Here is a 26,283-nt window from a genome sequence, read left to right as displayed (position 1 = left end):
AATCCTAGAAGAGAACACAGGTGGTAACTTCTTTGAAACAGGCCATAGCAAATTCTTTCTAGGTCTCCTAGAGGCAAGGGAAACAAAAACAAAAATAAACTATTGGGACTACATCAAAATAAAAAACGTCTGCACAACAAAGGAAACAGTCAACAAAACTAAAAGGCAACCTATGGAATGGGAGAAGATATTTGCAAATGACATACCTGATGAAGGGTTTCTATTCAGAATCTAAAAAGAACTTAAAAAACTGAACACTCAAAAGATAAATTATCTTATTAAAAATGGGCAGAAGACATGAATGGACATTTTTCCAAAGAAGACATACAGATGGCCAACAGACACATGAAAAGATGGTCAGCATCACTTATCATCAGGGAAATGCAAATCAAATCCAAACTGCAATGAGGTATCACCTAACGCCTGTCAGAATGGCTAAAATCAACACAACACAAGGAACAACAGGTGTTGGCAGGGATACAGAGAAAGGGGAACCCTCTTGCAGGGTTGGTGGGAATGTAAACTGTCGCAGCCACTCTGGAAAACAGTATGGAGGTTCCTCAGAAAGTTAAAAATAGAATTACGCTGTGATCCAGCAATTGCACTACTAGTTATTTACCAAAAGAATACAGAAATACTAATTCAGAGGGACACCTGCACCCAGATGTTTATAGCAGCATTATCTACAATATTCAAATTATGGAAGCAGCCCAAGTCTCCATCCATCGATGAATGGATAAAGAAGATGTGGTGTGTATATACAGTGGAATATTACTCAGCCATAAATAATGAAATTTTGCCATTTGCAATAACATGGAGGTAGAGAGTATAATGCTAAGTGAAATAAATAAGGAAAGACAAATGCCGTATGATTTCACTTAAATGCAGAATCTAAGAAACAAGCAAAGGGGAAAAAGAGGCAAACTAAGAAACAAATTCTTAACTGTACAGAACAAACTGATGGTTATCGGAGGGGAGGTGGGTGGGGGGATGGGCTAAATGGGCTAACTGAGTGATGGGGATTAAGGAATGCATTTCTTGTGATGAGCACTGGGAGGTGTATAGAAGTGTTGCATCACTATATTGTACACCTGGAACTAATATTACACTACTAACTGGAATTTAAATAAAAACTAAAAAAGTAAAATAAACATAAATAGGTCAAATGAAAAAAAATGAGCAAAGGATGTGAATTGATATTTCTCCAAAGAAGATATACAGATGACCAGTTAGCACATGAAAAGATGGATGCTCAATATCAGTCATTAGGAACATGCAAATCAAAATCACAAGATACTGCTTTATACCTGTTAGGAGGATGGTATAATTTAAAGAGAGAAAATAAAGTGCTGGTTACCATGTGGGGAAATTGAAACCCTCATACATTTTTATGGGAATGTTAAATGGTGCAATGCTGCGGAATGAACTTACTACTCTAGAAAGAAATATACAAGAGTGTATCTGAAGGCTGCCATAAAACTTCAGAGACATAAAAGACTTGAATAAATACTGTTATATGAAATAGGTCAGTATTATAATGTCAGTTTTTCTCAATTAGTGAACTTAAGGCAATCTTAATTAAAACACCAAGGGTTTGGGGCACCTGACTGGCTCAGTTGGTTAAGTGTCTGCCTTTGGTTCAGGTCATGATCCCAGGGTCCTAGGATTGAGCCCCCAAGTCAGGCTCCCTGCTCAGCGGGGAGTCTGCTTCTCCCTCTCCCTCTGTCCCTCCACGCCACTTGTGCACTCTGGCTCGCTGTTTCTCAAGTAAATAAATAAAATCTTAAAAAAAACACAAAAAAACAAAAAACCCACCAAGGGTTTTTTGGACAGGAATTGAACAAAATTATTCCAAAGTTGATACCAAAGATTTTTTTTTAAAGATTTTATTTATTTTTGTGACAGAGAGACAACCAGCGAGAGAGGGAACACAGCAGGGGAGTGGGAGAGGAAGAAGCAGGCTCCCAGAGGAGGAGCCCTGTGTGGGACTCGATCCTGGAACGCCGGGATCACGCCCTGAGCCAAAGGCAGACGCTTAACGACTGCGCTACCCAGGCTCCCCGATACCAAAGATTAAAGCCAGGAAATAACCAGGAAAATTCTGTGAGAGAAAAATTAGTGAAAGTGATCATTCCAAAACATATTAAAGCGTTCTTAAACTATAATGAGCATATTGTGGTGTTAAAATAGGAATAACAATAGAACAAAATAGAATGTCCAAGATAGTGTAATTTTTAATAATATATATTTGGCATTTCAAGTCAGTAAGTAGGGATAGAGTAAAAAAACCAAAACAGACTAAAAGAACTTAGCAGTATATATGACAAGGTGCTAAGAATGAGATGTCAGAATTTCTTAAAATGTCAGAACAGTGATGCAGGTTACTATTTTCCACTGCTTTATTTTCTTTACTTATTGGACCAGGAAATTGAGAATTTATTTTTGGTCTTTGAAAAAAGGTCAAAATATCAACAAAACACAAAGAAATCCTTTTTCGAGCTTAATTCATCCAAAGAGGTATCTAAACATCATTCATCATTATCTTCTAAGCCAAAAAAATAGAGCTTTCCAGAATTTGAGTGTAATATACCTATCACTGTAGTATCTGATGGAAAGCAGCCTTCAGTGAGGGNTACTCCTCCGCCATCTTTCTCCATACCTCGTACTCTGTTATTTCTGACTGTGAAATCATTCTGAAAATCTAGAACTAGTTGACAGAACTACCGAACACTTGACATTTCTGATAGCCTATAATTTTGAGTTAAAATTTTTCTAATTTAATGTAAAAAAGATAAGCAAAGATGACTAAATATGGAATCTAGTGTTAAAGCTATCCTGTAGTGAGCCAGACAAAGGTACACTGGTGAAAATTTGCTATCAGCATCCTTTCTTGTTGATATGAAACATTATATATTATTTTTAACGTAGTAGTTTAGAAATTCTCTAAAATTTGAGGTTCTCTCTCTTTTTTTTAATATTTTATTTATTTGACAGACAGCCAGCCAGTGAGAGAGGGAACACAGGCAGGGGGAGTGGGAGAGGAAGAAGCAGGCTCCCAGCAGAGGAGCCTGATGTGGGGCTCATCCCAGGACTCCGGGATCACGCCCTGAGCCGAAGAGACACTTCACAACTGAGCCACCCAGGCACCCCTAAAATTTGAGGTTCTTATGTATACTCAATAACCATAATGGCTTCAGTGATGTTGAGTTTGAGAAAACATTACCACTGTTGGTCATCTGTAAAACCAAAGAATGTAACTAAATGTGGATCTAGATAAAGAGTGTAAAATTTGTAGCCAAATTCATTGCATATGAGAATCCAAAATAGAATATGTAAATATTTATCTTATTGGATTTCGTATTATTCAGATTTGCCCTAAAGAGATTATATTCTTTCAACTTAGAACTATATATATATATAGTACATTATTTGATTCATTAAAAGGTGAGCATTCTTGCTGTTTATATAGTGTTCATTCAGAATTACAGCTGTTATAATTCTTTAGACATTTTGTTCTTAGTTTATGATCTTTATGATTGATGCCTCAAGTATTTTGTTACCTGAAGTCAAGTGCTTTCCTAAATTGATTTTAATTTATTGGTTTTATGCACTTAGTATTGGAAAGATTTTAGTAAAAATGAAAAATTCCATGTTAAGCATTATAAGAGTATTCTTTTTTTTAAGATTTTATTTATTTATTTATTTGACAGAGAGAGAGAAACAGCCAGTGAGAGAGGAAACACAAGCAGGGGAAGTGGGAGAGGAAGAAGTAGGCTCCCAGAGGGGGAGCCTGATGTGGGGCTCAATCCCAGAACGCTGGGATCACGCCCTGAGCCAAAGGCAGAGATGCTCAACAGCTGAGCCACCCAGGCGCCCCTATAAGAGTGTTCTGAATCAAGCTGCTTGGGTTTGAGTGTTCACTAGCTGAATGACCTTGGGCAAGTTACTTAAACTCTCTATGTCTGTGTTTCCTGGGGCTCTTGTTATTCTGCTCTACCATGAGTTTCAGCCATTTCACCTCCATGCAGGGCCAAATGATGGGAGATATGCAAAAGAGGGGAAAAAAGCAGAAAGGGCATTGGTCCCATCTTCCTGGAATCACAATTTCACTGTAACGAGAGGAGAGTTCCCCTCTCTCAGAGATGTGGCTCTTGCAGGTTTCCATTGCTACCACTAGCATAGGATATCTTGGGAAGCTGGGGTGTGAGAGGACAATGGAAACAGATAAATAAAAGGGAGGGAGATTCCTATACTCTCTCTGAGGATAAGGCGTTTCCTTATCTGATCCTTGATCCACAGCTAGAGTGCTTTTCCCAGAGTTCGTTCTTTGCCACAGCACACACTTTTGGATTACTGGCTGTGTTAAGTTCAAGTTGGAAGTATCAAAAAGGGGAAGGGGAAAAATGGAGGAGGAGAGTGGGAGGTAAACTTCCTGCCAATCCAGAAATACTTTGGATCCTGGTATTCTTCTTGGACTCATCTTTTCTACCCTTTATAAAAGAGACTTGAAATAGGTGCTCCATGTTTTCTGTTCAGGTTTTAAGGTTTCATTCAATGAGTGGGACAGGGAAGAGTGGGTCTACTCAATTGTACCCAGAACCAGACCATAAATTTCCTTTGAGAAGAGAGCACTTTTGTAATATTTTCATCATCCCTTCTGCTTTATCTTACCCAAGGCTATTCCCATACTAAGGTACAATTTGAATTGCATTACTACCTGGGGGGGGAAGCTTTATTATCTCTCTATCGACTCTAGAATTAAGTAGAGACTCATTCTAGCATTCAAATTCCCAGTTGTACATACCTCATATCCTAGCCAAACAGGAATCCTTGCTGATAACAGTCATGCTATTCCACATCTATAACTTTTGTTAAGTTCTCTCTACCTAAAATAGTTTCCCAACCTTTCGATTTTTGCCTCTTCAAATTCTACACATCTTTTAAAGCTTAAATGTATTGCCTTATTAAAATTTGTTTAGTTTTCTGCCTTGCTCTTATGTGCTCCCCGTAAAAGGAATATGGGATCTCTTCAGCCTTTGAATAACTGTTATTTTTATTTGTGCCTTTTTCAATATGTGTGTATACATAATTACATATATATACATACAGTTTGTTTTAGGATTATTTTTGTGTTCAGAGATAAAGCAACTGTGTCTAGCATAGGCTATTATGTTCAGATCCAATAAATTTAGGTAACATTTAGTGCCCACCATCTACTTTTTCACTTCTCTATAACGATTCTTTGAGACATTTATTCTGAATCTCATTCATATGAGGACGCTGAGGGTAAGTAAAGTAACATCTTAACTCTTATACAGTGGCAGTTTCTTGAGTGCAGAAATTTCAATATTCAGTTTTCTTCCAGCTAATACCTACCTTATGGTAGCTACTCAGTAAGCATAGCAGTAACCCTTTTTTCTTCTTTCTGCAGTACCTTGGCCATGTAGAAGTTGATGAGTCAAGAGGAATGCACATCTGTGAAGATGCTGTAAAAAGATTGAAAGCTGTATGTATTTGATCGTTGCCACTGTTGATTTATATACTGAAATATTTTCTTAAGAGATTTTGCTCAGTAAATTTTAGTGATTCACTCACCAATAAGACCAGGGTTTCTCTGAAGGCAAAAGATGTGGGCTCTCTAATAAAGAGCATCTCATGTTATCCATCCAAAGGCGTAAATTATAAAGACCAACTTTGTCAATTCAGACCAGACAAAAGTACCTTTTGGATAATTAAACAAGTGGTATGAAACAAGTGGTATGAAATCTTACAGGTGAATAATGTTCTAAAACCAAGAGAAAACTGTTACAGTTAGTGTCTTAACCTAACTGTGATAACTGGGTTATAAATTACTGGTGTTAAATTTACTATAAGAAGCAGCAGAAGATAGAGTTATCTGTGATGATGGCTAGTGAGGTTTACAGTTGGGGGAGGGCTTATTATCTTGACTACTACTCTCCAGTTTCCTTCTGTACACCCCTCTAACATAAACAAGGTATTTCCCCTGCCTTTTGCACAAACTTCAGCATACTTGAAATGGAGAGTCCTTTTCCAGGATAAATGTTTTCTTTGCCTGTTATACCATAGAATAAATCCCAGGCACATGCTTGTGTATTTAATAAAAGGAGAGAATGGATTCACAGTTCATAAAGGTTCACATTTAAGTGTTGATATCATATTTTGGGTAGGTTTGAAGAATGTCTCATCAACTCTGACAGTCTTCTTCACAACCTTCCTTCTCTCCAATGTGTGGCCTTTTTCTCCCTTTGCTATGAAAGCATTAACCATTACTTCTGCATGCCCTTGCCCCAGACAGCATTAAATACTTGTTTGCTTTGGGTTTGCTGGTATGGTAGGCTGCCACAAGTTTGGCTACTAATGAGAGCTTTTTTTTTTTCCCCCTCAATTTGCTTAATCAAAACTTTTCTGCTGCTTGGTACATTTTATATGACACCTCATCTATAATCCCTCAATATAAAAGATACAAGATTAAAGAAGCAACAAACTTAGAGAAGTGTATTGTATTTTGGAACAAATGTCTGTGAATCTGTTGTAGAAGGGAAAGGAGGAGAAAAATAACTGATTATAGTATGCAAGGAACTAAAAAAATAAAACAATATGTAGAGACATGTGCATATACATACATACATATGTACCATTTTCCTCAGATTTTGGTCATTTAAATTCTTAAATGATTGAAGCCCTTCCTATTCTAATCATCATTAATGTTAAAAGGACTTATTTTCATCTATTATGGTATGTGAAGCTCTAATTTATAGACTTGTCATGTCTACCTGAATATATTCTCCAGTTAAATGCAGCCTCACACAATGTAATTTTCCAAGAAACATAAATTCAATCTCTTCTTTAATAGAATAATTCTAAGTTCACTAGAATAATAAGTTTAGCTTAGAAAATTTTAAAAGTAATACAGTGATTTGTGCTACTAGTCATTAAAGAATATTTAAACATCATAATGACTGAAAACAACAGGCAAATCAGTGAATAGACAAATAGACCTGAAACAAATTACAAATAGTTATCAAAATCTTATAACTTACTTAACTTACAGGTAGAAGGTCATTGTGGAATGAGCCTTTAGAAAGTCTTTTAATTCAGAGTATGGTTTCATGTTCACTCTCTAAATAAGGGGAAACTAGGGATAGTTTTCATTTGCACAGAAGATATTAAGAAATGGTATTTAATGAGCAGTGAATCCTCTTAACTATTTTTTTAGCCTACTTTTAATTAGAAGCATCTCTTCATTATATAGATAGGATAAGCTCATTGTGTAAAATACAAATGAATAAAAACAGTATGTAAAATTTTTTGTAATCACAGAGATACCCACTATTCACCATTTAGTTTTAAAATTAATTTTTTTAGGGGCGCCTAGCTGGCTCAGGCGGAAATGCCTGTGACTCTTGATCTTGGGGTCATGGGTTTGAGCCCCACATTGGGTGTAGAAATTACTTACGTAAATAAACTTCTTAAAAAGTAATTTTTTAATTGAGTGGATTTTTTTACCTTTTTCCTTTTTTCTATTTTATTATTTTTTAAAGATTTTATTTATTTGTCAGAGAGAGAGAGAGCACAAGCAGGGGGAGTGGCGGAGGGAAAGAGCCGGCTCCCCACTGAGTAGGGAACCTGATGGGCAGACACTTAACTGACTGAGGTACCCAGGCGTCCCACCTTTTTTTTTTTTTTAACCATGAAGATTATAAACTATAAACATGATTATTTGAGGTATAAGACTATTTAGATAATTAAATTTAATAAGTTTTATTTTCACCAGAAATAGAAACCAAATTGCCATTTAAAAAATTATACCTGTGCCTGGAACAGTGTCTGGCACATAGTAGCCACTCAAAAATTAATTCTGGACTATACAGAAAACAATTCAGTCCTCAGTATGGTCAAGTCAAATCTCATAACAATTATCATAACCATATCTTACATTTAATGTTTTAAAGTTTATGAAACCCTTTTGTATATCTCTAAATGATCCTTATTTCCCTATGGTCATTTATGACTAATATGAAGTTTTATGTATGTTGATTGCTTTTCTGTGCATACTTAAACTTTAGAACTTTGGGGGGAAATTGACCACTTCTGAACTTTTCATTCAAGAAGTTCTTTAAAATTTTTCAGACTAACGCTGTCCAAGAAACTTGGGGTAAATGTTATGTATAATTTCACATAGGTAAACATGAATTTAAAAAATTAGATTGAATTTTGGGGTAACTGGAGTCAATTTTCTGTTTATTATACTCAGTGAAACTTCCTCCTATAAATACTCTTTCTAATGCTATACTGAGAAGTTGGCAGAAAGTTGGAAGTGTTCAGGATGTTGTTCTTCTCAGACCATATTCATCCACAAATATTTGAGATTTTTGTCTTCTTTTCATATTTTTACTATGCAGAAAATTCTAGTTGCCTCCCCACCTTACCAAACATTCATCTAACAAACATTCATAATCTGCTGTACCAGATGCTTATATTGTGCCAAAAGCTATGTCTCCTTCCTTAGAGTTTCAAATAAATGGAAGCAAATGTATAAGTGTATAAGCTTACAAATTAAAGAAGAAATAACATGTTTATGGAACTAGTTTGAATGCCAGAGTTTTAAAATTTAAAGAATTATATAGCTCAGATGTACAAGTTAAGTAGCAAAACAAACATCTTAAACCTATCACTTGAACGATGTTTGAACTAAAAATGTGACATTCTGGAGCTTTTTTGGTGAATAATTGAAGAAGCCAGATAATTTGCAAGTATAGTTCTTATTTATCCTCAAATTAGTCCCTTACAATTCAGGATCAGTTTAACATCAACAAGAAGTTACTTGCATAATTAATATTCTCAAATGAAAAGATATTATAACTAAACAAGATCGCCTTTTTTTTTAAGATTAAGTTTTAAACCTGCTTCTCAGAGCATAAATATGTTTAAATTCTTTTTATATGATAAAGTTAGTTATAGCTATTTCCATCTCATTTACTTTGTGATATAAGTGCACAAATAGCCACACTGGGACTTAGATTGTATTGGATAAATGACAGAAATGACTATTGTCCATTTTCATTGCCTTTATTGACATAGTCAGTTGCAGGGTGAGTAGTACTGTCATTTATCAGTCTGTTTTGTAAAAAGTGTATTGGGCCTTGGTTATCTTGCTTGACACTGGTCCAAAATGCTCTTCCTTTTAAAAAGTCTTTTCTTCCCATTGTCTCTAAATGTCTCTCCCTCTCTGTCTTGGTTTTAGACTAGTTTCATTATACTGACAGTTTCTAATATGTTGGTTTTTTATTCACTATTTGATATATTTGCTTTAATATATGTTCTTGTTTTAGCAGGTAAAAGAATCATAACTTGTTTTTTTTAAAGCACTAATATTCTCTAATAACTATCTTTTAATGCATTTTGCACGTCAACTTTTTTCATTAACAACTGAGGTCTTTTATGAAAAGAGGGCAGACTACATGTTTAACAAGAGCTTTTCTGGGAGCTGAACTAAATATTAACAGATCTCTTTCCCTTACCTCCCTATCCCTCAAGAATTGTGAATCTTTTAACTTTGGCTGCATCTTTAAAAGCTGATGGTCACTCACAGTCTAACAAAACTAGGGTCACCAAACTTGGCAGTAGAAGTAAACAGTCTTATTACAATAACTACCCCAATTTATTATTTTTCCAGCTTAAGCTCAAAACATTTTTTGGAAATATTTGATGCTGTTTGGGATTTTCAAAACAGGTAGAAAACAAACTCTTCAGTGTTTGAGAGTAGTGAATGAGTTTATAAATTGTCTGAGAGAGCAAAATTTCTGTATAGTTGTCTTTTTCTAGACATTTATCCAACATTAAAAACTGATTATAAAAACTAAAGGCTTAAATAGTTCAACCAAAGTTAGGAAATGTAAAGTTAAGGTAGCTTGGGTTAGAACACATCTACTTTGCATAAGTTCTTCTGCTCTTAAATGGTGGCCAGCTTTCAAAGTTTCTACGTGCTTAAGGATTGGTGCTGGAACCATAGATAGCTATGTCTCTCTTAGCTACGTAGTTTCAGAGTTACATACTTATAACAGCCAATGCAGGTTTCTTTATTCTAAAACAGTAGCATTTTTTTTTAAGATTTTATTTATTTATTTGACAGAGACAGCCAGTGAGAGAGAACACAAGCAGGGGGAGTGGGAGAGGAAGAAGCAGGCTCCTAGCGGAAGAGCCTGACGTGGGGTGGGGCTTGATCCCAGAACGCTGGTATCACGCCCCGAGCCAAAGGCAAACGCTTAATGACTGCACCCCCAGGCGCCCCTAAAACAGTAGCATTTTAAAACAAAACCCTATTTTTAAAATTTCACTTGTGGTCCACAGATGTTGTTTTGTTCTCAGATGTATTTTTTTCATCTGCAGTGAAAGCATTAGCTTTGTGTTCTTTAAAGACAATTTATTTTCTGGAATAGAACATATCTATTATTTCCCCATGATTGTTGTGGAATTGATCAGCCCACACATACACATACTTATAAATTGATCCCAATGTATGAGTAAGGATTCTTTAAGTGACATATTGAACTTGGTAAGAAGAAGTCTGACAAAAATTCTTGCTGCACACTCATAATTTTATGTGTTGCATTTTTATGTGATTATGTGGTTATTCAAATGTGGACTGTTTTTTTTTTTAATTGATGACTTCCATATAGTAGACCACTGATTTTTAAATTGAAAAATGTGTGTGGAAATTGAAAAATGTGTTTACTGCTCAGTATTAGGAAATTTAAAATACAAATCTCACCAAACCAATATGTCTTAATCTTTTTCTCTGCTGCCAAATTTGGATAATCTCTGTTTCAAAAGTAAATAGAGAATACTAAACTAACTAGTTGCTCTGCACGGGTGCAGGTTCTGATTTCTTCTCTTTCCATGGATTCTTAGGCCATACAGTATGTTTCCCTGCATTTTCATGCACCGTCCTTTTTCCCTGTCACTCCTGGTATGGATAACTCTTTAAAACTCTCACTCCCTCCCCTACTCCTACTTTGCCTTTTACCCCATTTCTGTATGTGCTTATTGGTGTGAAACCCTGGGACATTTAGCCCATACAATAATAGCGCTCGACTTGTCCCCCTGTTCCTCCAGGAAAGGAAGTTCTTCAAAGGCTTCTTTGGAAAAGTAAGTTTGATGCCACATTCGTGCTTGCTTTATAAGGAGTTACACCCCTAGTATAGCACTGACATTCATTTCTTTATAATACAGGAATTGATATATGGAAATTAATAAATTGGAAAGTTGCTATCTGTGATATTAACTGTGTGTCTGTTCATACTAAAATTCCATAAAGAAAGCAAATAGATTGAAAAAGTATTATGTCCTCAAGGCTAGGTGTTAAAATACATTTAATTTGATCTTGCAAAGCTGTTCATATTAGCATATTAGGTGGATTTTTAACAAGTGAGTTTTACTTAGTGCTCAGTATTGGCAGAGAAATGGGAAGAAATATTAAGTTCAAGTGGATATTGAATGTACCCCAGATTTTATATTCAATGCAAATGCTTTTTTTCAATCTAAATTAAATTTCAGGTGAAGTGAGTGAAAGTACATAAACTTATCTTTGGGGATTCTGTCATTTTTAGCCTGGGATGCTAATCTAAGAAAAATTATCTTCATTAGTAGTCTACCAAATAATCTGTCATTGTGTGGTATGTTCCTTCTGTACATGCTTTTCAAGTAATGATTATTTAATGTTCCAATTTCCTTAGAATTAAGAATATATATACAAATAGGTAAATACATTTCTAACATTTTTGTGTCAGAATTTATCATTGTTTAGTTTTAAGTAAGTGCTAGAAAATAATTTAGACTGAAACAGTATAAGAAAACACTACTGTTGTTGGATATAAATTACTAAAAGTTAATGCGAATATAAAAATCCCATCAATTGGTTTTTTTTTTACTGGGTGGTTTTGTTACTTCGGAAATTTGTTTTAAAGAACTAATAGTTAATGAATCATGGAACATTACATCAAAAACCAAGGAATACTGTATGGTGACTACCATAACATAATAAAAAATTATTATAAAAAAAATAAAGTAGATGACAATCCTGAAAAAAAAAATAAAGAACTAATAGTTTCCATTTTATTCTCAAGTAAATATTTAGTTGTGGCTGGTTTTTATGCGTTCAGGTAGGTCACCTTTATACTATAAATTTGTTTATAAACAGATTTGAAGAGACTTTAGATTGAATGGCTTGATTCAGTTACTGCTGTCAATCTGAAATGGAAAGTCATATAATTTACCCACTCGTTGGAATAAAATTTCTTAGTAGACATTTTGAGTTTGAGTTAAATTAACAGGTCCATATCTAGAAAGAATTAATCCTGTAGACATTTGCATCAATGCCAGGGGTCAGAGCCTCCAACCCTCTCTGCAGTCAGAAATTCCTGTATGATTTTTGACTCCCCAGGAGCTTAACTATAATAGCCTACTGGTAACCTTACCAATAACTACCGATCAACACATATTAATATGTTATATGTATTACATACTGTATTCTTACAGTAAAGTAAGCAAGAGAAAGGAAAATGTTATTAAGAAAATCTTAAGAAAAAATACATTTACAGTACTGTATTTATAAAAAATTGCATGTAAGTAAATTTGCACAGTGCAATGGTATTTAAGGGTCAACTGTATAAATATGCATTATAACTGTTAAGGAAGTTTTTTTGTAGATATTTATTCTTTTCCAAATAGAATTTCTGAAAGTATTTTCACATCACCATAATTATTATACAATTTAAACTAGATTCCAAGTGATCAGTTTTTAATATGTCTACTTTAGTAAAACAAACCTGTGTAGACTTTGTATAGATGGCTAATTATAGAAAATACTGACGTGGTTTATAGAAAAAACATACCACAAGAAGACTTAAAAAGTTATAAAACGTGGTGTTAGGGAACAAAAGTAGCTCTCACTTTGAAATCAATCCCATAGTGGCAGTATTCATTGCTATACAGAATGGAGTCATGGTGTACCTGCAGTGTAACCGAACTGGGTCACACTGTGCTTCTTAGCTGTTTCACTGCACTTTACAACATGATAAATTTATATGGCATGAGAAAGAAAATTAGGAATCATCTCACTTAATCCTTAAAATAACACTGAAATTATTATTCTCCCTGTTTTACAATGAGGAAACGGAAGTGACCTGCCCAAATTCACAGACATAATTAGTGGTAGAAGCTAAAATTTGGACCCAGATAATTGGACTCCAGAGCTCACATTCTTAATCACTATGCTATATAATTATTCTGTTTTCATATTAGTTACAACCAAAGTTTAAAAGACTTAACCTTGGGGTGCCTGGCTGGTTCTGTCCGTGGAGTATGTGGCTTTTGATCTTGGGTTATGGGTTCGAACCCCACACTGGGTATATAGATTACTTAAAAATAAGATCTTTTAAAAAATAAAAGATTTAACCTTAAAAGATGCTAATAAATAGCTTCCTATAAACTCATTTCACTTTCTTTGTTCTTTGAAGGTAGTAATTTAACTTTGGATTTTTACCTCTAGTCAATTTACTTTTTTATTAAGGCTTTAAAGAGTCTTTTTCAGTGGTTCAAACTAACGTTTTATTAATTTGGAGATATTTAAATCATACTACTGAGTTTTACTCTCACAGGATTTCCTTAAAAGATGTTAGGCAGATGAGCACTGCTGTCATATGGACGTGTTGAATCACTCAATTGTTGACCTGAAACTAATATTATACTGTATGTTAACTAACTGGAATTTAAATTACAACTTTTAAAAAGGTGGGAGGTGGGGCACCCCGGGTGGCTCAGTCGGTTAAGTGTCTGCCTTCAGCTCAGGTCATGATCCCAGGGTCCTGGGATTCAGCCCCAAGTCGGCTCCCTGCACTGTGGGGAGCCTTATTCTCCCTCTCCCTCTGTCTACTGCTCCCCCTGCTTGTGTGCTTGCTCGCTCGCTCTCTCTCAAATAAATATATAAGATATTTTTAAAATTTTTTTAAAAAGGGAACAAATGATGCTGAACAGTCTCATTATAGCATCTAAGAACAAATGCAACTGTCAGAATTCTTTTGTTATTGAGGGGAGAATTCTTTTTATTGGCAGGGTGATTTTATTCTAACATACAATTTTTTAAATTGTAGTAAGTCATTTAAAGAGTTTGGAAAACCAACAGAGAAAAAGCATTACCCATAATCTTACCAGAAATATGCTCTTAAATGAAAAACTTTTATTTATTTATTTTTTTGAAAAACCTTTTAAAATGGAGCCTTTTAAATCTTTCAAGATGCCATCATTCAGCTCACTTTACTCTAAGCTACAAGAAATAGGCTGGTGAAGGAGACTTGGTTTGTCAAGTTTGCCAGGCCAATTTTGGTTTAATGAAAGCTGAAAATTGGGGCGCCTGGGTGGCACAGCGGTTAAGCGTCTGCCTTCGGCTCAGGGCATGATCCTGGCGTTATGGGATCGAGCCCCCACATCAGGCTCCTCCGCTATGAGCCTGCTTCTTCCTCTCCCACTCCCCCTGCTTGTGTTCCCTCTCTTGCTGGCTGTCTCTATCTCTGTCGAATAAATAAATAAAACCTTTAAAAAAAAAAAAAGCTGAAAATGGAGAATCTCATAGAACAGTATATGATAGGGAGTTTGTTTATTTTTTTAATTAAAGTGTAGTTGACGTGTGTTAGTTTCAGGTGTATGAGATAGCAATTTTATAAGTAATTACGAGACACTCGCTATGATAAGTGTACTTACTAGCTGTAACTACACAAAGTTACTACAATATTATTAACTATTGGTAGGGAGTTTTTTAAAAAGTTTCTTATAAATTTTGAGACTTTCTTAGCCTTCACAGCATGTATGATTTAGTGGTCCAAGATAAAGGGAACAACAATTATCAAGAGGTGTTTCCATTAAACATATTTACATAAAAGTAGAGGTGGAAGGATTACTAGACCTGAATCTGAATTTATAAATCATGACCAGGAGGACTGCTTCCTCGTTTTCCTAAGTTGTTTCCTGAATCTGACCAACCGGTCACTTCTCTATTCCTGCACCAGTTGATGGGAGGAGTGCCGCCATGAGCGTTCACCATAGGGAACAGATAAACCCGAGTCTGTTACAGAACTGTATTATTTAGCCCATGTAAGCTTATACACATCTTTTTTTTTTTAATTTTATTTATTTATTTATTTGACAGAGACAGCCAGTGAGAGAGGGAACACAAGCAGGGGGAATGGGAGAGAAAGATGCAGGATCCTAGCGGAGAAGCCTGATGTGGGGCTCAATCCCAGATCGCCGGGATCATGCCCTGAGCCGAAGGCAGATGCTTAATGACTGCGCCACCCAGGCGCCCTACTTATACACATCTTAGGAAAAAAAAAAACAAAACCTGAAAACCTGAAATAACTTTTTCCAAACTAGCTACATTAAATTCCTCACTGTTGTTAGGAGAGCCAAAAATGTACTCAGCTTTTTAGGAAGTACTGTATACAGGTTTGTTAGTTTATTTGGACATACCAAGCAAATACTTGATTAACCAAGTAATTACATGGCAGTTAACACTTGAAAAAGATTTTATAATTTTAATATATCTGAGGAACTCCATGAGCTAAGTAATCTGCATTTACATTTTATGAGGAAATGACTGAATACAGAGATATGAAATGTTCTTAGGCTACCCGTTAGTTCTCTTTTTAAAGCCATCGTATTAGAAAAATTCAGTTCAGTTACCTCCTGTGAGTCTTTCTCCTGTGTATTTCCTTTACTGCTCACACAAAACACTTCCTTTCTGGTCTCCAAATGTGTAGAGATTTTTTTCCGTACACCAAGCAATTTTTTGTGACATCAGCTAGTTATCCCACAATTTAACTCAGTTCTAACACTGCCTACCTGGAGTTAGTGTCTGATCCCACGGGTTAAGGGCTCAGTCCCATAAGACTGCTTCCACACTATTTTAGATGCCAGTCGTAAGTAATAGGTCTCCTGGTTACCTACAGTGTCTGTCCAGTTTGGCTACAAATTGGAGGTTCCCACAACCTCCTCTTCAGGTTTAATTTGCTAGAGCAGCTCACAGAACTTAGGGAAATACTTACATTTACTAGTTTATTTAAAATATGTGATAACAGAAACAGAAGAACAGCCAGACCAAGAGCTACATAGGGTGAAGTCTGGGAGGATTCCAAGCACAGGAGCCTCTGTCCCTGTGGAGAGGGAGTGTGACACTCTCCTGGTATGATGTGTTTGCCAACCTGGAAGCTCTCTGAACCTTGTACTATTGGGGTTTTCTGGAGGCTTCTTCATATAGGCATGACCAATTATTAATTCCATTTCTAGCCCTTCTCCCTCTCTGGAGGATGGAATATGAGGTGGGGCTAAAAATTCCAAGCTTCTAATCATGGCATGTTCTTTCTGATGAGCAGCCCTTATCTAGTAGCCTACCCAGAGTTGTCTCATCCAACAAAAGTTGCTCCTAGTGCTCTTATCACTTAGGAATTTACAAGGGCTTTAGGAACTCTGTGTCAGGGATGGAGTCAAAGACCACATTTTAGAACAAGGGATGCTCACAGTGCTCTTATCACTTGGGAAATTAGGAAATTATAAGGTTTTCAGAAGCTCTGTGCCCAGAACCAGGGGCAGAGACCAATATATATTTTCCATTATCTCACAGCTATTTGCTTATATTTACACAGAGCTTTATGATAGGCTTTGACCTACTTTCTAATCTGCTACTCACAAATACTCAATGAATTAAAACAGGTTAGTTCATGAAATTACATTTTACAAATGAATAAACAAGCTCAAAGAGGTCACCCAGTTAGTAGTAAAGGGCAGTGCCTACCCTGAAACCAGGGTTTTCTGAAAGTTGGTGCAGTTTTTTTCACCTACTCCATATTGATGTTTTCTCATTCAGAAATACAGCAGATAGCTCAAGGGCCTGAATGCTTCCCACAAGCATGCTTTGTATGCCCTGAGCACAGTTTATAAATTTGAATTAGTTGCCAAAATTTCAAACACTGAAAGTTTTCACATAAAAAGTAGAATATCTATCTTAAGAATTAGAAGATCTGACAAACTGGAATGCTTTCTATGTGGCAGCATTGGCTTGAGCTGAGTAGCCACGGTACCCTTCGGTTGCCTGTTGGCCACAATCTCTGCAACTCTCTATTGTCCTTACATGCAGCCTGTTTCACTCATTTTGTTGCCTGCTCTTAATCCTGTAGGCATCTGAGTTTGTGAATTCTTCCCTGAGCTATTATGTCACTTTGAAGGGGGGAGGGGCACTTTAACTATATAAAAATCACCAAAAATATTATATCTGTTTTAGCAGATCCTATTAATGTACTGACAAATATATTTTTCTCATGTTCTTACACTTTTTCAGTTGTTAAATGGCATAATTAGAAATGATTGTGTTTTGGAGAATGCATGGTTGAAAAGTAATATGTGGTTATATTGTTTTTACCTAATTCTAAACAGTAAACACTGTGTGGTATTTATGACTACTCTTAAGTACGTGTACTCACATCTGCCTTCTATTTGAGATTTCCCAGATTTTCTTCTCTATAACAAGTCATACTTAGTGCTTACCTACATTCTGGATCCTTTTCTTTAAAGTGAGGAAATGGGGCACCGGGGTGGCTTAGTCGGTTAAGTATCTGACTTTTGAACTTAACTCAGGTCTTGATCTCAGGGTCATGAGATTGAACCACACATCAGACTCTGCACTCAGCACGGAGTCTGCTTGAGATTCTCTCTCTCTCTCCCTCTGCCCCTCCCACTCATGTGCTCTCTTTCTGTCTCTCAAATAAATAAGTCTTAAAAAAAAACCCAAGAAACACAGTGGTTCTCAAGCTGAAGTCACAGCATCTGAAACACTAGGGACTCTGCTAGGCTGTCCAGATACAAAGAGGATCAAGACAGTCTTCATTTTTTTTTTTTTATTCATTCACTGTCTCATTTTTAGGTAATTATTTGACACCTCCCCCTTTTTCCTTAAGCCTCCGGAATTTCTTACTCTGTTCTCTCTTTTGGCTGATGACCTTGCTTCCTATGTCACTGAAAACATAGAATCAATCAGAAGAAAACTCTCCCATGTGCCACCACCACATCTCCTCACCGACCTACATCCATGCCCGTATGCTCTGTTTTCCCTCCTATGCAGGGATGAACTGTGCTCCCACCCGAGGCCAGCTTCTGCACTAGATTCTTACTATTCCAGCTCTTACTCCAGCAATGCTCCCCACACACTTTTCCATTTCAGTTTTTCTTTCTATAGTGGATCAAAACAAATCCTCTTTTTTAAAAAAATGTTTCCTTGTGCCTTAAGTTTCTGCTCTCCCTTCCTCTGTTACACCTATTTAATCAGCCTTTTACCCTCACCACTCCACCAAAGCTGTTCTTATTAAATTTTCTTCTGTATCGTTATTCCAAGGACCCTACTACCACCATATCTGACCTATTAGTAGATTTGTCGTAGTCTGTTCCTCTCCTGCTACGAAACGCTCTTCACTTGGAGTTCAGGGATCATGTTCTTGGTTTTCCCTCATACGCTGCCTGCTTCCCAGTCTGTGGACTCTTCTCTACCTACACCTCTCCCTTGATGATCTCATGCAGTGTCATGGATTTAAATGCCATCTCTATGCTGATGACTGAAACTTCTATCTTCAGACATCTTCTCTGAACTCCATAGTGGTATTTCCATCGTAGAAGCAATATGGCATAGGGGTTAAGGGCATAGACTCTAGGGAGTCAGGTGCTTGCATTTAATCTTGGCTCAGCCACCTACTAGCTTTGTGACCTAGTGAAAGGTTCTTAACTATTCTGTACCTCAATTTCCCCACCTATAAAAAAAAGGATAATACTAATACCAACCTCATGTGATTGTTGTGAAGATTAAATAAGTAAATATAAGCAAAGTGTACAAAACACCCTACCACAGTGGATAAGTGTTAGGTATTGTTATCATCGTCATCATCATTAAACACTTTACACCAGGCAACTTGCATCACATGTCACAAAACAAATTCCTAATCTGTCTCTCCCAAACTACTCTCCCCTAATCTTCCCCATCTCAGTATAGAGCAACTCTGTACCTGTGCTCTAGCCAAAAATCCTGGATCTAAATTTGACTACTCTCTTTCTGTTATACTCTGTATCCATATCTCATCAACATTTCCTGTCTCACGACTGCCACACTACTGCCCCGGTCCAAGCCGGCGTCTCCTCTCATCTGAGTCATTACAGTGGTGTTCTACTTCCCCTGCTTTCATTTTTGTCCCCCCTGCCATCTGTTCTCAAGATATCAGCCTGAGTGATCTTTTTAAGACAGAGGGCTGATTATGTTGCTCCACGCTCCAGATCCTCCAGTAGCTTCCTGTCCTACTCAGAAAAAAAGCCAAAGTCTTTTTAATTCCCTCTGTCCCTTTTCCTATCTTCTCTACTCTCATTCCCTCAGTTCCAGCCACACTAGCCTCCTTGCTATTCCTTGAGCACAGCAGGTATGCTTCTGCTGTTTGCGCTTGCTATAACTGCTACTGTGGAGCCAGATATACGCGTGGCTCACTTCTTCATGTCTCTCCATTCTTTGTTCAAAAGCCCCATTCTCAGTGAGGCATTCACTAAGAATGAGGCTTTCACTGAGAACCCTATTTTAAATTCCAAATACCACCTTCCTCCATGTACACACACTCAGTATTCCTCTTCCTTGCTTTATTTTTCCAATAGGGCTTATCACCATTTGTCATACCATACAGTTTACTTATTCATCTCTTTTACTGAAACATAAACTCTCTTAAGACTGAAATCTTCACCTGTTTTCACTGCTGAATCTTCAATGCCTCAAGTAGTATGTGTTCCACAGTAGCTGCTCCAAAATATTTGAATTAGTGAATGAACAAATGAATGAATGACAAATGCACTGCTTTCAAGTTCACCCTGTAGTGGGAGGAACCAGACAGGAAAAGAAATGTTTACCAAAACGTGTGACAAGAACAGGTATTACTGGAGCAGAAAGGAAGAATGAATGTGAGAGGTTATGATGAAGGCTTCTAGGAGGAGGTGACACCTCAGGCTGATATACAACACAATGACTTCTAGTTAAACTAAGTTAGAGGAGACATGCATTTCAGGCAGAAGGAACAGCATTTGCAGGACCACTGGGATGAGAGAGAAATATGCTCCTATTCATTCATTCATTCATTCATTCATTCATTCATTCATTCAAACTTGGGATATACAGAAAGAATCAGAAAATATGACCTAAGCTTTGGGTATGATTGACCAAGATGATTGGGGAACCATTCATTGTGAGGAGAGGGGTGTGATGAATTTGGTTTCAGGCAGGTTGAATTTGAGAAACCTGTGGAATTTTCTGTCTGGTATTATATATATATTTGAAGTATTAACTTAATATTAGAATAATCCCTAGGTTCCCCTCTCCCCTCAATTAAAAGTGATGTGGCAAACTGGAAGCACTGAATTACCTCCAGAAATCTTTCCTTTGCTTTTTGCTTCATCTTTCATGCTGTCTGCTACCATCCTTATTTTTTCCTGAAAGCCTTTCAAGTCTCCTCTTACTTATAGTGCAGGAAATACAGTGTATGTTAGTGTCCCAGATTAAAAGGATTACTGTAGTGTAAATGAAGCAGCCATTAGAGATAATGGCGGTCTCAAATACTGGTGAAAGTTGTGTTTCTTTCCCCTTTGCTGCTTTGTTCTTTAGGGAGTATTCACTGTATGTAGGAATTATGAAACAAAATTTGTTCTTTACATGATTCTGTTCAGAAATTCAAATATCAAGTGATAGACTTTAAGGTCCTTCTCAGATTTAAAAAAAAAAAAGCCAGTTTTTCTGTGAAAGAAAAGAAGTTTCTTGTTCATTTATTATAAGGCATACCATCTCATGTTGCCTGTTAGTGTGTCATTATCTCTGTACTCTGTAATGACTGGGCTATCTCTATGTGTAGGTGTGACAGAAAGACTGACCAGTGATTCTTTACACATTGGGTATGCTTGAAAATCATTTTGGATTGTAGACAATAGAATGGGAAATCACTGTTGCTCAGAAAGTAACTTGCTCTGCCTCTCCTGCCCAAATTGGTCTGTTTGCTGCAGTTGCTTCTTAACATTTCATAGTTATGCCATATTATGCTTCCCATGTGTCTTTATAGTGTTTCTTGCTTAGGGTTAAACATTAGAACAGCTGCTTAACCTTTTGCTCTTATCTATTATACGCCCAGCAGAATTATCTTGCCCTTAAATAACAGTTGTAGTTATGTTGATTAATTGCATATTCTTTTCTCATTGGTGGTCTTGGGACTCATAGAACTTTGGAGTTGGACAGCACTGAGATCTGAGTTGCAGTTTATTTATTTTTTAAATTTATTTTTAGAGAGGGGGAGGATGAGGGGCAGAGAGAGAGAATCTTAAGCAGGCTCCACGCCCAGCACAGAGCCTGAGGCAGGACTCCATCTCACAACCCTGAGATCATGACCTGAACTGAAATCAAGAGTCAGACACCCAACTGACTGAGCCACTCAGGTGCCCCCTGAGTTGCAGTTTAAAACATTAGATAGCATTTAAGCACATTTGTTTCAAAAAGGAGGAGGAGAAGGGGGAGGAGGAGGAGGAGAAAAGGGAGGGAGGAAGGAGGGAAGGAAAGGAAGGAGGGAAGGAAGAAAAGAAAGAATAATTCAGGGGCATAATTTCAGACAGGTCTGTTATTTCAATATAACGAATTGTCTTTCCAAAAAGATTTAATTAATGATCACTTTCCAGGAACTATGAAGATTTACATCTGAGGTTGGCAAACTATGGCCCACTGTTTTGTAAATAAAGCTTTATTGGAACAAAGCTATGTCCATTTGTTTATATATTGTCCATGTCTGCTTTTGTGCTGCAATGGCAGAGTTGAGTAATTGCGACATAGACTCTATAACCTGCAAAGCTTTAAATATTTGACATATGGTCCCTCATTAAAAAAGTTTTAAATATTTGACATATGGTCCCTCATTAAAAAAGTTTGGGGGTGCCTGGGTGGCACAGCGGTTAAGCGTCTGCCTTCGGCTCAGGGCGTGATCCCGGCGTTATGGGATCGAACCCCACATCGGGCTCCTCCGCTATGAGCCTGCTTCTTCCTCTCCCACTCCCCCTGCTTGTGTTCCCTCTCTCGCTGGCTGTCTCTATCTCTGTCAAATAAATAAAATCTTTAAAAAAAAAAAAAGTTTGACAATCTCTGATTTAAACAGTTTAAAAACTTATTTTTCCAACTGGAAATCTGAAGTACTTCCCTAGATGATACCAATATGTAAAATGAAAGAGTAACTGTGACGATCTGCCTACCAGGAATGTGATCATCCTTTTTCTTTTTTTAAGTGGGATCTACTTTAAAAAACAAAACAAAACAAAAAAAACCCTCTGGGGATAGGTAGGTAGAGGGCAGTTCTTTTTGTAATTAACTATTTCAATTGCCTTTTATTGTAGTACCTTTTATACTTAGAGGAAAGTGATCTTTCAATGTACTGAGGGTCAAGTTACTATTTCTGTGTCATTTTTGCAACCATTTTGTGTTTCTTCGTTGGTGTTTTCATTTGAAGATTACCTGTGCATTTCTCTTACTTGCAGTACAAGTTTCCTAATTCAGCAATTTGTAATAGATCCACTGCCTGCTATCATTTTCTCTAGTGTCAGAGCCTGCTTAATTCCTGTATTGGTTTATGTCTCCCCATAATAAAAGGTATTTATTCGGCAGATGTTAACTTAAAATTCTAAGTTGGATATAGAGAGAGTTGAGTGGTTACTAGCTCAGCTATACTTGACATTTATCATCTTTCACTCTGATCCTTTTCAGATTTTACCAATTTATTTTTTTTAAGAATTTTATTTATTTATTTGACAGAGAAAGAGACACAGAGAGAGGGAACACAAGCAGGGGGATTGGGAGAGGTAGAAGCAGGCTCCCAGCAGAGCAGGGAGCCCGATGTGGGGCTCGATCCCAGGACACTGGGATCATGCCCTGAGCCGAAGGCAGACGCTTAACGACTGAGCCACCCAGGCACCCCCAGATTTTACCAATTTAAATTTGAAGTTACCAAAGCTCTGTGCATGTTAAACCCATCTTCTTTGCTTGAAGAATAAGTGGTTTTCTTTTTGTTGTAAAACTGTGTTTTTCATAATTGACTAGTCAGTGTGAATTCTACCTATAACCGTGAAATTATTTTTAAAATAGAAAGTGTTGGAACAAGTGATGAAATAATTCTTCATGTGTCACATCTGCATTACCCTAGCTACTACATTTTATTAGTTTCTGAAGCATTATGTAGTCTTTTTTTGTAAAGGGGTGTTTGTGTTACTAAGATGTACCTGAATTCTATACTTCATACTTACTCTGGGTTATCTTTATATTTCAGTCTTTTTGTTAGCTTTGACCTTATTACCTTGGATATTGGATTAAATAGACAGTTTTAAGGCAAACAAAAACTTTCTTCTATGAGTTTTATAATTTTCTGAAAAGTGCTGAGGATCTTAGTTTATATGATCGGAATGAAAGACTGTAAAGTGCACAAATAGTACGGAAGCATTGCTATAGAATTTGTATGATGAAGTCTGGATTTGAATTCAACTGCAGATATCTTTGAGTGTTAATATCTCAATACCTGTTTGAAGTAACTATATTGTGGCAGACTGTCGAGACATGTAAGAATCAGCGCCCAAAGTAGGAACAAATGCAAGAAGAATCCATGTTATGTTTTCTTCCCCCGTTTAGAAAATCAAAGGCCATGAACTATGACAAACACAATGCCTCAGTGGTACATTAGTACAGCACCATAAAGTTTATTATATAGACATACCTCAAAACGCAGAGATGTTTTCGTAACAGTATAATTGGGCCAAGAAAATGTTACATTTTGCTATATATGGTGAGGAGACTAAATGAGGAACAATTCCATTCAAAAATGACCTTTGAGGTGCACCTGGCTCGCTCAGTCAGAGGAGCCTGCAACTCTTGATCTCAGGGTCATGAGTCGAGCCCCACATTAGATGAAAAGTTTTTTAAATCAATCAAGCAAATAATCTTTGGTTTTTTTTTCTATTTTCATTCTCCCAACCTGGAATTAGTCCTGTCTGTTGCCTTAGATACTGAACACTGCAGGCGATGATTGCACAATGAATGGATTGATAAAGCTGCACATTTCAGTTCCTTACATAGGATTTTCAGTGCCATTTGGCAGTCTTCTGTGTCACTGATCAACTGTCTCCTATCCCCTACAATAGATAATTTGGCAAATGTATTCCTTCGAGAATATTTCTTAAACTCTCGTGCTGTGTCAGGCATTGCTCTAAGCTCTGAGGACACAGCAGTGAACAATAAAGATGGAAAAACCCCTGCCCTCATGGAGCTTACCTTGTAGCAAACTCCTCAGTGCTATGTAAGAGTTGGTTAAATATGGGCAGTTACTCTGGGTGGTGGGGTAACTACAGTCCCAATTTGTCTGAAATAGTCCCAGTATAACACCTGTTTCTGGGTTTTAATAGTGCCCCCTTTCACTTTCAAAGGGTCCAGTTTGAACAGTAAATTATAGAATCACCCTGGTTCTAAACCTTTCACATGTATCAGCTTATTTCATTCTCATGAATGAAATACCATTCACACACCATGAGGTATGTGAAATTAACATCATTATACAGGTGTAGAAATTGAAGCTTAGAGAAGTAATCTGCCCTTGGTCATTCTAGTAAGTGTCAGAACCAGAATTCAAACCCAGACAACAGCCTGGTTCCAGAGTTTATGCTCCAAGTTACTATGCTGTGGAGCCCCTATACTGTTGTTATACATGTTTACCATCTCAGTGTGCCTGTCTGTCTTCCTCTCCCCAGCAGAGTAAAGCAGATAATCTCATCTCCTTCTCAGCTAAATGTATGGGTCTCCAGAGTGAACTTCCTCAGCTTGAACCCTCTCCTTTATAAATCTGTCTTCATTTTACTCAGCTTCACTCTATCACTCCATTTCACGGAAGGGACATCCCTCTTCCAGTCTAAAACCTGTATTCTAGCTCCATCCCATCCCACCTCCTAGAGGACTTTTCTCTTTCTTGGGCCTTCAGTCTCCATTCTCCAGTGGCTTTTCTCATTCATCATGTAAGCATGATATGTTCTTACTGTTGAAAGTGTGTCTTTCAAGGAGCTTCACTGTTGGGAGAAGTTTTTTAAAATTACTATTGATGACAAATGGCTATCAATTACTTATTACCCTCTTTCAATTTCAGGTACTGTATATATCTCTGATCCTTTTACCAATCCTACAGATACTTTATAGATGAAGGAATGGAAGCTCAGAGGGCTCCGTAACTTGCTTAGCTTATGAATAGTGGCACTGATTTCAGACTATTTATCTTATACCAAAGCCCATTCTGTTTCTAGTATATCATGCTAGTTTATCATAATTCTAAAAGATCTCCCTTGACCCTCTGCCTCTCATTGCCCTATAGCTCTCCTTCTTTTTGTAGAAAACTTACTTATTTTTTATCATAGTTTTTTCATTTAGTGACTTACTTAATAAACAGTCCATCTTTCAATGTTAGCTCTTAACACTTCCATGGTTTTGGAAGAAAGCAAATTCATGACTGAGAAGTAGTAGGTCTCAGAGTGATAACCTAAGACTTGTCAGTAGATTCTCATATCTTCATTGTCATTGAGGAGGTAATAACTATATGAGCATATTCGATTTTTAAAGTTCCTAAAATGACCTGCATATTCTTTAATATTCAACCGTACTAAACAGGTTTTTTGAAAGACTGTGTGAAGAAGTTTCCACTGCACCTCATTTGGAATGGTACTTTCTGCTTCGTTTTCATTTTCAACACCAATAGTGTATGGTGCTCTTCCTAAAAGAAACTGTTCCATTTGACAATATATTCTTTTGCTGCGCAATGAAGAGTCTCAAGAGAAACCACTTCTGGTGGTGGAATTGGGTAAATCTGGGTCTGTAAAGACTTCTCTGCTGCTTCTATATCCTTTAAAAGACTAAGGTTCCTTTTATTTTATTTTTTTAAGATTTTATCTGTTCATTTGAGAGAGAGAGAAAGAGAGTGAGCATGAGCAGGAGAGGAGGAGCAGAGGGAGAGGGAGAAGCAGGCCTCCCACTGAGCAGGGAGCCCGACGTGGGGCTCGACCCCAGGACCCTGAGACCATGACCCAAGCTGAAGGCAGACACTTAACTGACTGAGCCACCCAGGTGCCCCATGACTAAGGTTTTTTTTT

General features: G+C 37.0%; 1 protein-coding gene across 10 annotated transcripts in view; it reads left to right on the top strand.

Annotated features, from left to right (window-relative positions):
* NUMB (NUMB endocytic adaptor protein) overlaps positions 1–26,283 on the top strand; it is a 176,620-nt gene that overhangs the window by 128,260 nt on the left and 22,077 nt on the right. For 7 of the 10 annotated variants that reach the window (XM_034642993.1, XM_034642996.1, XM_034642998.1 and 4 more), the window contains 2 exons: positions 5,432–5,506; positions 11,137–11,169. In XM_034642993.1, the coding sequence (XP_034498884.1) occupies positions 5,432–5,506; positions 11,137–11,169 (108 nt within the window). The remainder of the gene's footprint in view (positions 1–5,431; positions 5,507–11,136; positions 11,170–26,283) is intronic. The other 3 variants (XM_002914681.4, XM_002914679.4, XM_034642997.1) reach the window with 1 other exon arrangement.

Source organism: Ailuropoda melanoleuca, chromosome 14 (genome assembly GCF_002007445.2).
Source record: "Ailuropoda melanoleuca isolate Jingjing chromosome 14, ASM200744v2, whole genome shotgun sequence".
Lineage (NCBI taxonomy): Eukaryota > Metazoa > Chordata > Mammalia > Carnivora > Ursidae > Ailuropoda > Ailuropoda melanoleuca.
This window is presented reverse-complemented; position numbering and strand designations above follow the sequence as displayed.